The sequence below is a fragment of the Schistocerca cancellata genome, chromosome 4 (assembly GCF_023864275.1).
Source record: "Schistocerca cancellata isolate TAMUIC-IGC-003103 chromosome 4, iqSchCanc2.1, whole genome shotgun sequence".
NCBI lineage: Eukaryota > Metazoa > Arthropoda > Insecta > Orthoptera > Acrididae > Schistocerca > Schistocerca cancellata.
This window is the reverse complement of record NC_064629.1, coordinates 320239301-320256524: the sequence shown is the minus strand read 5'-3', so window position 1 is coordinate 320256524 and position 17224 is coordinate 320239301. Positions and strand designations below refer to the sequence as shown.

General features: G+C 39.9%; 1 protein-coding gene across 2 annotated transcripts in view; it reads left to right on the top strand.

The window, feature by feature from the left end:
* The window catches only part of LOC126183551 (myotubularin-related protein 2), a 204586-nt gene that overhangs the window by 80341 nt on the left and 107021 nt on the right, over positions 1–17224 (top strand). For both annotated transcript variants that reach the window (XM_049925629.1, XM_049925628.1), the window contains one exon: positions 4739–4869. In XM_049925629.1, coding sequence (XP_049781586.1) covers positions 4739–4869 — 131 coding nt within the window. The remainder of the gene's footprint in view (positions 1–4738; positions 4870–17224) is intronic.

Below are 17224 nucleotides of genomic sequence, written 5' to 3'. Positions count from 1 at the left end.
TGCCTCTTGGGTAATGATAGGTTTTTGTGTGTGTGTGTGTGTGTGTGTGTGTGTGTGAGAGAAGTCAGGTGATGTGATACTGTCTTCATAACATCTCGATACCATAGTTAACAATTTACTTTTGATGTTGTCACTGCTGTCTTTGTAAGAGCTTTGCAGGGATGCCATCTTACCTATTGCTTTGATTTTGACCTATTTAGTACAAGGAAAAGAACTCTTCTTTTGTTGTTGGGGATCTCTTACTGATTCATCACTTGCTTTTTCTTCTTCAGTATACTCATGTAAACTCCCCAATTTCACCATCACTGTAAAGGTCTTAAATATGTACTATCCATTGGTCACTTTCATCTTCTTCTCAAATAGCAGCTCCCCATTCTTATTCACTAATTTACTCTTGGTTCTCTGTCTGTGTTGCAACAGTTTAATCTTGGACCAAACAACATCCTGTTTCCTGAATTTAAAATTGTCTTCTATTTCTTCCCATTCCTAATATGTCTGTGGCTGCATTTGTTGTATTTGACTTGATAATATCTCAACAATTTTCTTCATTGTCTGATTCAGTTGTTGCTTGCTTGAATTCATGCACGACAAGTGCATCCATCAGTTTATATATTGCTCATTTCGTTGGATATTTCAGCTGGTGCTTCTTAAATCTGATATTGCACTTTGTTTATGTCAAAATGTTGACCCTTCATGTGAGTTTCTGTTCTTTGTTGTTTTGTAGTAGGTTCAGATTGATAACACAGTCTCGTCACCCATTACAATTTTTTCCAGAAAAGAATTTTCAGCGTTCTGCATTTCAGTCAGGTCATCGCAGGCGTTCTTGATATGCTGTGGCCACTCATCCGCTGCTTAATACTGTCTGCTCGCAACTGACTGGTCAAATGCAATGCTGCTGTTTGCAGTAGTTAGTACAAGCTGCCGCCATAGTTAGTACACTGATGTTGCTTATATGCCAGGAATGAAATCTGTCATGGAACCTTTTTAGATGGATGGTGTATATTAACACCAGGGAAACTGTGACTAGATTGTACTTGGTTTCTGTTCCTCTGCTGTACTACTATGTAATCAGTTATATATATATCCCACTATCACAAGGTGTCTTCCACACATAGTTCCTTCTCTTTAGAGTTTCATCTATTTTTTATAACCATCTCATGTTTAGAAAATTCTAATAACTTCCCACCTCTTGAATTCATTCTTCCCAATCTGTACTTAACAGCATGCTCAGGGTTGTCTTGATGTGCTGACTGACACGTTATTATCTCCCATGAAAATAACATTGTCCTTTGTGTTTATCATTTCCATTAAGTGTTCAATGGAGTCTGTGTCATTACTGTTTGTCATGAAAAAATATATTTGAATTATTGTTATGTCAACTGTGCTAACTTTTAACTTCATTATTAATATCCTATTACTAATATGAAAAAGGTGTTCAGCACATTATGCATCCATTTCTTTGTTAACACAGTATCTACTCCTTTCTCCCCTGACTGTTGGTTTCCACTGTGTATTATTGTGAAGTCTACTGATCTAAAGTCATTATTGCCAGGCCATCTTGTCTCAAATATTCCTAAAATATCCAGGTGGTACTTGCGAATAGCTAGCATATTGTGCTATTTGAGACTCACAATGTAATAATTCTGCTTAATTCTGTCAATTTTGCTCTGTTAAGTGTGATATATTGAATTCTGCTGGCAAGGAAGTCTTGAATCCATTGACAGGTCTGATCAAGTATTCAGTAGTAAGCTCATATTTTTTTCACTAAATGGCAGTGTGGAATGGTGTCAAATGCCTTCCTGAAGTCAAGGAACATGGCATCTACCTGAGGACTGTTGCTTACAGCACTATGGTACTCATGGATGAATAGAGCGAGCTGTTTGCAGAGTCCATGTTGATTTTTATAAGATAATATTTTCCTAAGCTTTTCCTTCTCCAAATGTCATAATTCTTGAGCATAAGACATGTTTCATAATTTTACAACAGACTGACATCATTGATGTAAGTGTATAATTATGTACAAAGACCATTCTTGACCTGCATTTTTTTTCCAGTTGCTAGATACCCTTCATTGCTACAGAGAACTACAATAAATTGCTGCTAGAAGGAGAGCAAGTTCTCTTGCGTAATCTTTGTAGAATCTTACAATTATCTCATCTGGTCCTGATGACTTTCCACTATTAAGTGATAGTAGTTTCTTTCACATTCCGCAGTCGGTTATCTCAACATCTGCCATTTCAGCATCCATATGGGGAAGATGTTAAGATGATCTGCAGTCAAGCAATTTTGGAAGACCAAAGTCAATATTTTGGCCTTCTCTCTGTTATCTTCCATTCTGGTGCCAGTATGGTCACTGATTGGATGAATAGAGGATTTCAAATGCTTGCTGATTTTACAAAAGACCAAAACATTGTAGCATTTTTAGTTAGATCAGTTGACAAAACTTCACTTCAAAGTCTTTGAACACTTCTCTCATTGGTCTCCTTACACCCATTTTCGCTTCATTCAGCTTTTGTTTGTCAGCTCGGTTTTGAGTTCTCATGAATCAGTGATGAAGTATACATAACCGTTACCTAACATGGCTATTAAACAATGATGGGTCTTTCCCAACCCTTAAGACCTTACTAGGAATGTACTTGTCAAACGCATATTGAATGATGCATTTGAATTTTTTCATTTGTGTTGCATATCTTCATCATCAGCACTGGATATTTGATGCTTACTACTCAGATACTCAGCATTTTGTATTCTGTCACTCTTGAGAAGCAAAAGTATCTTTCTTCCTTTCTTAACATTCCTTGTAAAACCCTTAGTCACAGTAGGTATTGCAGCCGTATGATCACTGATACCGTCCTTTGCATTAACTGACTCGATAAGTTCAGGTCTGTTTGTTGCTGGGACGTCTGAGATGCTACCTTCACAAATTGGTTCCAGAATTATCTGTTGGAAGTAATTTTTGGACAAGACATCAAGAATAATGACATGAATCTCTGTCTCTGGCCCTAGTTTTGATAGCATGGCTCCCAATCTGTGCCTGGCAAGTTGAAGTCACCATCCACTACAACAGCAAGACATTATTACCAATACTCTTTAAATGCTCTCTGAAGTGCTCTACCATTACAGCTCCTGGCCCAGGCAGTCTGTGAAAGCATTGGGTTACCATTTTTTGTTGGCCCATCTTTGATGCTTAACTTTGCCCAGGTTAATTCACATTTGCAATCTGTGATAACATAGCTAGATATTATTGAATTCCATACAGCAATAAATATGCCCTCACCATTGATGATTAATCTGTCCATAAGACAGATATTCCAATCTGAACTTAGGGTTTCGTTGCTATTCACTTTGCGTTTCAACCATCTTTCTGTTCCTAATACTACGTAAACATTTCAATCTTCAGTAAGAGATACCAATTGTGGGATCTTCCCTTGGATGCTCCTGCTGTTTACTAATATGATGTTACTTTTCTATCTCTTATCTACGAGAACAAGCATTTTCTGAGAACATTGCGGCTGATGTAACTTCAATTTTGGCAGGCAGTTTGTCTCTGATCGAAAGGGGGGGGGGGGGGGTTGTAACCTAAAAAATCCTCATGTACATGCTCATGTACTCTACTACCCTAGTAGCTGCTTCCTGGATGTAGCGCATGCCTGACCTATTACGGTGAACCTAGAGTTCTCCACCCAACAACAGAGGCAGAGGAACGCACTTTCTTCTGGAGAAGTTCAGTCCCCTGTGAATTCAGTGGCCCATTTCTTGATTATCAAAAAGTGGATGTCTCATAAACCTGTACTGGAATTTCTGCTGATTCGGGGGGGGGGGGGGGGGGGAGGAGAAGGGAGAATTTGGCTTGGTATTTCCATTTGCCAATTGAATGAGTGTACCAAACATGAATGAAGAGGGAAGAGTATGGTTGACAGTGACAAGCTCACATCGAGGAAGGAAATTAAAACTGCCCTTTCAAGAGAACTGTCCTGGCATACACTTTAACAGATTTAAGAATATCATTAAAAACTGAAATCTGGATGGCTGGATGGGGACTGACCTGATGTCCTCGCAAGTATGAGTCCAATGTCATACTGCTGCACCACATAACATGGTGAGGATTTAAAATGCTTTGTAAGAGACTTTTCTGCAGGATCAAATTAACGCCTTACTAAAATTATTCCAAAAATGTATTTTAATAACAAAAACAAAATCCTGTTGATGGAAATACCGTCTGTGTGTTAAAATGAAAACTTTTCACCTTAAATGTGTATGCTTATAAGAGCAAATCCAAAAGGTATAAAAATAGGTTAGTGTATCCTGGGCTATTTCTCTGTGAGAAAGTGAACTTTTTAGCTATTGGTACACAATTTGCATTATGCATCATCCTTACAAGTTGTAAACTACAGAAGTTGCAAGCACTGTGATTGCTCTTCACTTTTGAGTCGTGTACATGCTACTGTCTTGCATCTTATACTAGTGACATTAAGTTTTTTACAAGCATTATTGATTTTATTATGGTTGTTGTATTAAGTCTTAAAACAATACAAATAAAATTATTTATTTTTAGTGTGTATTTGGAAACTAAATATTGTATGTCTGCAAGACATAGGCCACGGCTAATTTTTCATCGCTTGTGATCCAACATCCAGTACGGCAGTAATTGTATATTGCTTATAGATTTTGTAATATATCTTATAGTAAGATAGTTTTTGTTTCCCTCATGTTTGATGTTCTGTCTGTCCTTTTATAGTGCTAATGCAATTGCCAACAAGGCTAAAGGTGGTGGCTACGAATCCGAAGATGCGTATCAAAATGCGGAATTAGTATTTCTGGATATTCACAATATCCATGTTATGAGAGAATCTCTTCGTAAACTTAAAGGTAAGGCATCTTCTCAGATTTCATATTTACCAGAATACTATTTAATATGGCAGGCCATTGTAGCACTAGTGCTCCATAGTAGCTGCACTTTATAGGTGAGCTAGAACAATTCTTAACATGGATGTTTCAGAAAGAGAATTCAGTGTATACCTGATAAAGTAGTGCATTTTGAAGTATTAATTGTGGACTTCATTTTGGCAAGCTGATCTGTTGGTCAAACCTTTGTCAGAAAAAGTTGAAAAATTCAACACATCTTCCACTTTGTCTCTGTTCAATGGCTGAATTTAAAAAGCAATGTAAGTTACTCCACATTGCTTGATTAATCTAGGAACCTGACAACATATTTCCTGGTAATATATACAGCTGTTCAGTGGCCAGTAGCAGTGTAATCTTTGTTCTGATTATTCTGTTGCCATGAATTATCCTCATTAAATATGTTTCAGTCATTCATGAAAGTAACTCCCTGAATTTATAGAGTAATGTGATCACCGTTCATTGGTTTTAACGGTTATTGTGTTAACCCTACATTTTGATTTACCTGAAACAACAAACAGAAAACAAAACTTAGGTGAAAGCTAGGCAGTGAAGGAACAAATCTTGTGTCAACAGAATTTAATTCCCCTGTAGCCTATATAGTCACCAAGGTACAATGGACTGTGACACCTGAGTATCATAAGAGTTCAAAAATCAGTTCATTTCAGTAGCCAATGAGTGTGCGGTTGAAAGGTTGATATAACTGGAGATGATAGTCCACTGATTTAGGAAAGTGTAATGGAGGTGTTGCTCCTTTATATGCATGGTAGGATGTGGAGGAAATCAATACTGCTGAAAGTAAGTTGCATTCCTTATGGCTAGTTACAGCAAAAAAAATTTGTTTTGTGTCCAATTTTACTGTTATTTTCTGCCAATTTTTGCATTATTTTTGTGCTGATTTTGATATCAGTTTATTTTGAAGTATCATATGTTCGAATTTTTCTCTAATTTCATTGTTTTTCAGTGTTTTGTTGAAAATGAACATAGGCATACATAAGAAGCTGTGCAGCTGCAGAGGAGTTCCCCTCATCACCCCATATCATCCCGGGCTGGAGCAGCTGACCCATGTCCTCTGCCAGGGCTTTGTCTATCTATCTATCTATCTATCTATCTATCTATCTGTCGTGCCCTGAAATGAGTGACATCCTGCCCAAGACCTCTCCCACATCTCCTAAAGTAGTGTTCCACACAACAGCCTAGTCCACCCCTATACCACTCCTACTCCTGACTCCTTGCCACATGGATCATATCCCTGTGGAAGATCAAAGTGCAAGACTTGACCTATCCACCCACTCAGCACTTCCCACTCAAGTCCTGTCACAGGCTTATCCTACCTCTTCTGAGACAGCCACCTGTGAAAGCAGCCATGTCATATACCAACCCTGCTGCAAGTACTGCAAAGCTTTATATATTGGTATGACCAGCTATCCACCAAGATGAATGACCACCTCTAAACTGTTGCAGGGAAAACCCCAGGAATTTTTTAGAAATCTGGGAATTTTCCATTGTTTCAATTTTCAGTTAAATTTTTGTCATTTTGGTGATAGGAACTGTTACTCTAATCATAAATTTCACTGTAGCCCACCACTGCAGAGTAATACTTCAGCGATAAAACATAAATGAGAGAATAGCACCAAAATGAAACTTAGATTACAAATAAAATACACCACTTACAACAATAGACATTGCTCACACAAGTGTCTGCTGATATCAAAACTTGTCAACGACTTTAATATGAAAACTGTGCAATACTTTGTAACAGCAAACTTCTTTCAATGGGCATGATGACAAAACTTTTCACATTAGGTTCATTTGATTAGTTGTCAGTGCACTCAAGCACAGGCGCATAGTGGTAATTGTGTATGAGCAGCACCTTCTCCCAATTCTGGCTACTTGACATGTCTGTCAGCTGTCCAAGCAGCAAGCAGCCAGATACTGGCTGGAAAATTTTTTCTAGGTCACCCAAGCTGCAACATTCGTACATGTGTTGAGCAGTCTGAGTTGTAGTGGAGGGTAGCCTGAACGTGACCCGTGTTTGTGTGTTGTGATTTTGCTGTTTTCTCTTGGCTTACAGCTCTCAGATCGAATAAAAACAAAAATTTCTGTGGCTGTGAGGTATCAGTTGAATTAAAATACACTCAAATAATTACAGAAGGCTAAAATAGGTTGCTCATTCAGTTTTCTGGTTTTATTTTATTTCCACACTATTGGCAATCAAGCTCGCATCATCTCACAGAACAGTGAAGTTTTTTTTGTTAGTTGGCTAAAGAAATTTGGCTTTTATTAATCTTTTCTGCAGAAGCAGCCACTTTGTTTGAAACAGTGTTTCATTCCACAGAGTTGACTAGTTTCAACTGTTTACTGAATTTCAAGTGCGTGTTTTCATCTTTTGGCATGTATGGCATAATGCTGTAGTAAAGAACCAATCATCAGATAATCAAGTACTGGTACTGCAAGGAACTTGGCATCCCAAAAACCACAGTGAAAAGCTTCATACTAGGTAGGGTATTAAGCTTTAAGTGTGAATCTGGATATAGAAATGCTGAATTGTACATTTTAGTATGATTTATGAAACTCCAATGCTCTTGGAGTATTCAGATGTCCTGTTTCTTTTGTGACATAATGTAAGATCTGTTAATGCCATATACATACAGACATACATAAATGTTCACTTGAAGATGACTTAACAGGCATATTTGGTCAGTGGTATTGAGTAAAATGTTTTGTTTCAAATATATTGACAGCTCTATCAGAATTTTACAAAGCTACCATCCGTGAAACACAATGCATTTTGATCACAAGACATGTTTCAATACTTGTTTGGTACCTCATCTAAGCTTGGCATAATTTCTTAATTTGCATTACTTATGTCTTAAATTTACAGAACACCGTTTTTCGGTAAATTATAGACTGGCAGCACAATGTGTTTTATCATTGTAACTCCCCACAAGGCCTTATATTTATTGCTGGTGTAGAGTATAAACTGCCAGTTGTACAGTTTGTTGGCTTCACATATAACCTTGTTAATTTTTCATACAATTTGAAAAAGTCATGAAAAACTTATTGTCCTTAGTTCTGGCATATACAAACTTTTTTTTAATTTTTGCAATAAATTTGTATTCCTTCTTACTAGTCTTTAGCAATGCTGTGTGGATGTAAACTTGATTGGAAAGGCTAGATAACAGTATTGCAGAGTACAAATTAAAAGTTAAAATCACAATGTAGCAAAATATTAAGGTAGTATGAGTTGTAGAGTCTAGTTTTGAAATGAATGTAATACCAAGGACTCCTTTCTTGTTTTGCATTCCTTATCTGAATAGGGTATGATAAAACAATTTCCCTAAGTACAATAACTCTTTATGTCCTCTCTGAACAACATGCTGCACATGGTTACGTGATGCCTCACTATGCATGAAATTCCAAACAGAAATGCAACAAAAGGCATATGAGTAGATCAAACACTGGGCATGGGTTTCCTACATCATTGTAGCTGCCCTTGCGCAGTAATGCCTGTTTTCTGACACACACTGGCAACTGTTTAAATGAACCTATTTTTAACAGATTGCAGGAAAATATTGCAACTAGTGGTTTGAGAAGCATTACTTTTAAAGTAAATTTCATTTTCCTTTCATTACATGTGAGAATGTGCAACGAATTTTTTAAATTACATAGCGTTAGAATCTCATTCAAAACTTAACATTTTGAGAATGAGCCAGTTGGAAAAATTTTGGGCCCAGAAGACGAGCCATTTATGTCATTATTTAAAACTTGGCTGGCACATTTGTTTTCGATATATCTTAAAGGGTAAACCACACAAAAAAACCAATATTATATGTGAAAACTTAGCTTTACTTGTAGTTATACTATATGTATATTAATTTAAACCATCAACTATCCCTGTTTCTGTGTTTGTGGTACTTAACAGTGATGGTGCTATTGGCTAACTACCTCATGTGTCCCATCCTCTGAATATCTGCTGTTACTAGCTGGCAAGATCATGTGACATGAGCTATGATTGACTGACAAAAGTGCACAGCAGCCTCAATTTCAATGCTTCAGAAACTGATGTGCTGTATTTGGTGGAATTCATCTTTATACTTTCTTAATAAAGTACATGTTGCTGTACGTCAAAGATCTTTCCAGAACACATCGTTTTTGCTGTGTTTTGTTTCCTAAAGTGCCAGGAAGCTCTATGCTGCTGTATAAAACCTTTACCATTCAAAGGATTCATAACTTTTACAGCTGTGAGTGAAAGTATGCTGTCACTTAACATGAAAAAAGTGCACTTTCACCTGGGAAAAAGTGTGTTTTCACCTGGGAAAAAGTGTATTTTTTATTGGGAAATCCAGGAAAAATTGCAGAATTTTTTTTTCCTTGTACATTATACACCCTGTGTTGGCAAGATCAAAGTTGACTACCTGGTGGCACAACATGCAGCTGAGTGTAACATGCTTAATTTAAATAGCTGCTCTCAACCCATGCCATCTGAATCCTTCCCTCCACACCATCTTCTGTGAACTACACAAATGGGAGTTATCCTTCCAACACATCCTTTGCTCTCATAATCTTCCTGGCCTCAATCTCCACTAACTCACTGTCTCCAAAGCCTCCACCCAACAGTTTTCCCTTCTTCTGTCCTGTCTCCCCCTCGTAGTTCACCTCCCCATGTCACCTTCAATGTGTGCTGCTTCCCACTGGCCCCAACACCTGTGCATCTCATACCTAGCTTGTGCACCAGTTGCCCCTCCATCCCACGTTTAGTCTGTAAACTGGCTGGTGTGTCCTCTAGCTCTAGAAGAGATTGCTCTGAAAGCTAGCAAGGTTTCTTTCTTTTCGTGTGTGTGCGCCTGTCAGTGACTCAATGCTTCCACCTTACTCCTAAATTATTTACATTCTACCAGAACTTTACCACGGTAATTATGAAGGTATTTGTATCCCTTCAGAATGTTACATGACTGAGAATATATTTCTCAAAAGGTTGTTGCCATTTTGGCGTTACTTTAACAAGAACCTAGAGCTTTGAACACAGGCTTAATACATGGATCTGTTGCTATAAGAATTGTTAGCCTAATTTGAAGACAGAACCCAGTGCTTCATGCACATCTACCTGAAGTATCGGTACTTTTGTATTTCTCAAAAGCTTACTGATTTAATCATCAAAAACTTGTTTCTTCTACAGTACTGAAGCAATCCCTGCTTTTAACATGGAATACAACTAATGTTATATCAGGCAATGCCAAATTTCCTGATATTTTTGCACAACAAATCGTACAGCTAATGACACAGTTTAGAGAGATCTTTTATGTGGTGCATCAGTTAAACTGTATGGTTTTATAGTATGCAAGTATAAATATAAAAAATTATTTAATGTGGTGCAAGATGCCCTCGTTCAAAACCTACATAAAAGTTTTTCAGTTTAGTCACGAGTCCATAGAAAGTAGTGTACAGTACGGCTGGTCACACCTTCCCTCCTGTGACTGTTAAGTTAATCATTTCCTGGATTATCTTAATGAATAGATGCATAGGATTACCACCTATCTGTTTTCTTCGAATCTCTCACTGATGTTATACTCCAAAGCTGTTCTTGTAGTACATTGAATTCTATAGAAGATGCAAACAGGCAACCTGTGAATATAAGTGGAAGTGCATGTCGCTAATCTACTTGAAATAAGTCCTGGGATGCCATTATTAGTGAACAGCATAAAACTACTCCAGTTAAGTAGTCTGAAACAACTCATCTCAAAATGTTAATGCATTTAGGGAGTGCAGTAAAACAAGCTGTTGCAGAAGAACAGAGTCAAACTCCCACCTATCTTCAAACGTTAGAGTGTGTCATGCAGCCAAAAATCTCTTGCATACTGTATTAAATTTGTATCTGTGCACAGATCATTGATAGCTTAACAGTCTTCATTTGTTTACTGACTTAAATGGTCTTTTGCACAGTAGTATTGTCATATCAAAGCTGTGGTGACATGTAGACTACTCCTGTTATTTGCTCTGCCAAAAGTTGAACTTGGATCGCTGATATTTAATGAAGAAAATGCTGAGTGTTGCACCTGCATGAATGCAGACTGCCAAGCAAGCTCCTTCCTTATAGCTCTCCAGTGACACACTACTGAACTATATGGCCTCCTTCCTTTTTTAGTGTCAGTGTAAGAAACAACTTAAGGGAGCAAATTACATCTGCTAGCTGCAGTGTCCCAATAAAATATAAAAGTAAGAAAATAAAATGCTATCCAAAATAAAGAACAACTTCACAGCAGAACTTCAGTTGGTCAAACACCTTCACCTACATCACAGCTGCTCAGTTTGTCTCTGCCACCTGGTCACAGCACAGGACACATGATGTCATGCAAATGTGTTTTTGGTGGCAAAACAGAACTCTGAGACTATTTATTTCAATGTTATTTTTACTGTTTTGTGAGGAAAGTTTGTGGTAACAGCATGCTCTGTTGGATAGGCCAGGGCCTGAGTTGCATTGTTGATTTAGATATTTGCAAAACAAAAGTGTCATATCTAGTGTTTCTCATATTTATACTGTGTACTATGAAAATGTACAGTTTAATTGATGCACCATGTTACATATCTCAAAAACACTTCATTTTTATATGGTAAGTTGTGTAAAAATGTCGGGAAATGTCACATTGGTGGCCTTATCTGTTACTGGAATGTTGTTCATTCAACATGGCATGTGCTGCCATACTTTTTTATGCAGGAAAAATGTGAAAGGTAAAGTTTCGCGTTGTGGCCCCAGGTGGGTCAATCTGCTGTCAGCCTCTGTCACTGGATGCAGTACAGAGGGGAATGTGGTCAGCACACCACTCTTGAGGTTATTGTTGGGATGCTTCACCTCAGAACCACTACTTGTCGATGCCCTCACTTAGTCTTGTGAGGCTGAGTATACCTGGTACCAGTCCTCATACTGAGGAAAAACCCCTAGCAGTACCAAGAATCAAACCCTGATCCCCCACATGGCAGTCAGCTGCACTGACTTCTCAGCTATATACAGTAGTCAGACTACTTTATGCAGGAAGTAAAATGTTTGTTGTTTTAAGATTTTACACAATTTGTGGTGTGAGAAAAATGTCAAAATCCAGTTTTAGCATCCAGTGACTATCAGTTATCGATAACAGTAAACTGCTGCCTTCAAATTTACAACATTTTTACACAGGAATGGGGAGAAATGCCAGATTTTGCAACTTAAAAAAAAACCTACACATTTCACATAATTGTTAGGAATCAAAGATTGAGTTATTTTTTTATTGTATTATTTCCGTGAAACTTTCCTGTCCCCACTTACGGCCTACAGAACATCCGCTAGTTGCTCAGTTAACATTTGTTCCAAAAATGCAACTAATTGTGTCGTGTCATTTCTGCATCCCAAATAAAAAAGGACTCGTGAACAGTGATAATGTCACATCATACATTGTTTGAGAAGCAAACTTGGAAATTTGATTCATCTGTATGTTGTATGCGTTTTTCTGAGTCAGCACCAGCAGAATACTTCGTAAGCAGCAACACCATTCCAGAGGTCAGAAATATACATCATATCTGCATATTGTCTGCTCCTTCAGGTTCTTGAACATGTTGTTTTTTTTTTTCATTCTCCCCATTCGTATACTACTCCTTTCTTCAATAACTCATGAAGTGGCTTTGCAATTTTGCTTAATTTAGCAATAAATCTCTGATAGTACCCGATTGAAACCTAGAAGCCCTCTTAATTCATTGCTTTTGTTGCTCTTGCCAGAGGGAAGAACTTAACCTTCCCCACTTCTGTCATGTTCGTAATACAGTGGCCTAAAAAGTTCACTTCTTTCTTTAGGAACTCTCACTGACCCGGTTGCAGCCTTAAATTGTGCTCTCACAACTTATTAGAGATTTCGCAGAGCTTCTCATTATGCTTCTGCAGGTTTCTTCTGTAGCACACTATATCATCTAGATCACAGGTGAACAATGAGAGAGCCACACCCTAAGCCACCTGCATGAGCACAGGCAGAGCTGAGAGCAGCTGATGTCTATCTAATAGTTTGTCCTTCTCATCACCAAGAATTGCAATGCCGCCGCCTCCTCCTCCGATGCAGCTGTTCTTGCTAGTTACAGAATAGCTTTGCTGATTGCCCGGTCTTCCTGACCATTTTATGATTGCAAATTTATGAAGCAGAGTTTGGATGTCATAGCAGATGAACTGTGTCCACAGTTAAACATTCTTTTTCAAGTTTGTGTCTGTCGCGGTGCACTATAACTCGTAATATTGGGTGTTTGTCAGGTGATATTGTGGAACAATTAATGGATGTCATTTCAAACATCTTGGTGTTTTCTTAATTTAAAAGGAAGTTCAGTGTTGGCCGTAATATTGATGTTTTATTGATAGCAGAATTGATTTTCGATCTCATAGTGATCATCTTCAGTGCTGTACAAATTAAACTCAGACACTGGTATCAAGTTATCAATAACCAAAACTGAGAAGCAATCACATTAACTCCAATAACTGAGTTATTGTGATCGCTTCTAAGTTTTGGTTATTGATAACTTGATACAGTGTCGGAGTTTAATTTGTACAGCACTGAAGATGATCAATACGTGATCGAAAATCGATTCTGCTATCAATAAAACATTAATATTACGGCCAACGCTAACCTTCCTTTTAATTTAACATATATGGTCATTGTGCACACGGCACTCCATGGAGTTGCCAATCAATTGGTGTTTTCTGTTGCATTGGATGAGAGTACTGACTTATCAGACACAGCTCAGCTGGCAACATTTATTAGAGGTGTTGATACAAACTTCATTGTCAGGGAGGGAATCCTTGATTTATGTCCTCTCCAACACACCACAACAAGTGATGACCTACTGCAATGCATGGAAGATGTATTTATCAGATTTGGACTAGTGTGGGAAGCTTGTTTCAGTTGCCACTAGTGGAGCACCCTGCATGGCCAGATGTAGAACAGGGCTTACAGGTCATCTGAGAAGCAAACTACTAGAACATGGAGGAGGTTCATACCTGTGCATTGTTTGATTCGTCAACAAAACCTGTGTGCAAGAAAATTACAATGGCAAATGTAATGATCTTAGTAGAGAGAATAGTTAATTTCATTAAGAGTCGTGGACTGAACCGTACACAATTTAAAGCTCTACTGAAGTATATTGAGCATGAATTTGGTGATACTGCATGCTTTTGTGAAGTTCGTTGGCTCAGTAGATGTAATATGTTGAATCACATTTTTGATTTGTTAGACGGAATAATTTTATTCATGGAAATGAAGGTATATCCCGTCTGTCAATTCACTGATCCTAAATGGATTAATGAGTTAACATTTCTCACCTACAGCATGCCCCCACATGAAAAACTTAACATTAAGTTGCAGAAGCAACATACATATTACTCATTTTGTTGACAGTATTATTGCTTTCAAGCAAATGGTGGAGCTTTGGCAGCATGAGATGCTGAAAGATGAGTTGGCCCATTTTCCCAAATTGTCAGTGCAGAAATTTAGTTTACCTCAAGATCAATTGCATACTTTTCAGATACTCTTGCAGGTTTTGTATAGGAATTTTCCATCCAGATTTAGAGATCTGGACGATTTATCGATCAATCTGAAAGTGTTGCTGCACCCTTTCAAACTTCTATAATAATTGATGATGATCCATCCGCTCTGCAGTGAGATTTTCTCACAATTCGAAGTAATAGTGAATTGAAGGCTAAATATTAATTGTGAACATTTTGCAAACAGATTTCCCAATATGCAAAAAAAAAAGCTTACAAACTGCTATCCCCTACTGCAGGACTGGGTGTTAGAATAGGCCCGAGGTATTCCTGCCTGTCGTAAGAGGAAACTAAAAGGAGTCTCACACGTTTGGGCCTTTATGTGATGGTCCTCTGTAGGGTTTGACTTCCATTTTTCAAAATTTTCCCGAAGAGTGAGCCAATTGGGGAAGGGTGCCTTACATGGTGCATTATGTCCAACGTGCATTGAGATCTTTAGCCCACTTTCTCGTCGTCACATTGCAGTCCCACCCATTCTCCATCTCTTACGCGAGGACACCTTCCTGGATGCGTTTTCCACCATGCCTATGCAGTGTCACTTTCTGTGCCAACGATAACCATGTACTTCTTTGCACCTCATATTCAGCACGGTAGCCAGTCCGTTGTGATGGGGCAGCCATGTACCCTGTTGGTTGTAGCCTCCTGACAACACAGGGATCGCTCTGCTGTTGCCTGCGCCGTTAACTCCCCAAGAATGCCAAGGAGTAGGTGCCCATCACCCTGGCGTATCGGGACTCCCGGCAGTGGCCATCCTGCCAGGTGGCCTTTGCTGCAGCTGGGTGGCACCTGTGAGGAGGGCCCCTGGTCGGAGTGGGTGACGTCAGGGCAGATGACATGCCATGAAGCGTAGTACATCATCTCTTGCTGGTGGTCCCCGCCAGCAGTCTCTAAGCTGGCAAAGTCTAACTTCAATGCCAAGAAATATAACCCCAAGTCATTCCCCTCCCTGGCCACGCCATGGGAGGAACGCCAGGCTAAGGACGGCACTGAAGCTTATTTGCCCCAGTACCTCGTATGTACAAGAGTTGATGGGAATCTTTCATGTCCATGAAGCCTCAGTTTTTTTGTGGAGTATTTGGAGGACAAATATGAAGTCTTCACGGGTTGTCAGCCGAGTAGTGTCGTCGTCTTGTAGCAACGTTCTGATGGAATGCGTCTACATCATCTTCAGGTGAAGATGACGAAGACACACCCATTGAAACATTGCTACGAGACAACGACGCCACTCAGCTGACAAACTGTGAAGACTTCATGTATGAAATTCGCCAAGAAAGCCTGCACTCACATTTGGAGGACGAGTATGGGGAGGTGGAGGGTTGTCCAAAATGCGCTCTGGGTCAGTTTAGATGAAAACAGCATCCTCTGACCAGTCACGGGCATTACTCGCTTGTGAAAGTTGGGGGGTGTTTCTGTTACCATCACACCTTGTAAGAGATAAATATGGTCCAGAGTATTATACTCCACAGGGACCTTCCTTTGCAGTCTCACGATGAGCCACATGCCAATTTAGAGCGACGAGGTGTTCATTTTGTCCAGCGCGTCCGTAGGGTCTGAGGGATAATCAGGTTGCCAGCGGTGCCTCAAAGGTCAAGATGATGGTCTACCACTGTGACGTCAAGCCATATACCCCTCCCCCGATGTGGTGCTGTAAGTGCTGGAAGTTTGGCCATATGTCTTCCTGCTGTACGGTCACATGTCGAGATTGTCGACGTCCATCACATCCCAGTACTCAGTGTGCCCTGCCTCCCATCTGTGTCAACTACGGAGAGCATCAATCACCTTGCTTGCCAGACTGCAGGATTTTACAGAAAGAGAGGAAAATCATGGAATATAAGACCCTGGACCGACCTTCCTACACTGAGGCTAAGAGGAACATTGAGCGCCTACATCCTGTGCCTGTGACCTCCTGAAATGCCACCACTATGATGACAGTTGTTGCCCCATCAGTTCCTCGAATTTCTGTCACCTCTCAGAACTGGGAGACTACACCTGCCCCCTTGATGGGGGGGGGGGGGGGGGGCGGCACTTCCTCCCCTGTTGCTCCCGCACCACCTACTTCAGGAGCAACACCCCCCCCCCCTTCACCCCCACCCCCCACCCTCACTTTCGGGGATTTCAGTCCCCAATTCTGAGCCAGAGAAGCGTACGGCTTCTTCAGATCCTCTCATTACAAAGGCGTCCCTTGGGTCACTCCCTTCCCAGGTTTGTGCTAGTGGGGCAAGATGACACCCGCCAGTGGCTGAAGAGACCAAAGGCAACTGGTCATAGGGCTTCATGCTCATCCTCAGTCCCGGAGACTGCTTCAGTGAAGTTCTCCCAGCCAGGGAAACCCAAGAAGCAGCACGAGAAATCGAAAAAGAAGACCCCCATGAACAAGGAACTTGCGGATGCACTCACACCACTGCTACCTGCAAGCTCTGCGTCTGAGGATGGGGTGGAGATTCTGGCATCTGCGGAGGACCTAGATCTCGCCAGACCCTCAGGCACAATGGATATAGACTGCTTAGGCAAAAAGTCGGTGGCAGCAGGTGACCCTGAGGCATAAACTGCCTCATTTAATGTTCCTTGCCTTCCCAGTCTCACAATGACGTTATCCTCCAGTGGAATTGCGGCAGTTTTTTCCACCGCCTGGCTGAGCTACAGCAACTGTTAAGCTTTACACCTGCTGTCTGCATTGCCCTCCAGGAAACCTGATTCCCGGCAATGCGGACTTGTGCCTTCCGCGGCTATAAGGGATATTAAAGGAACCGTAGAGACTATAATTGAGTGGCA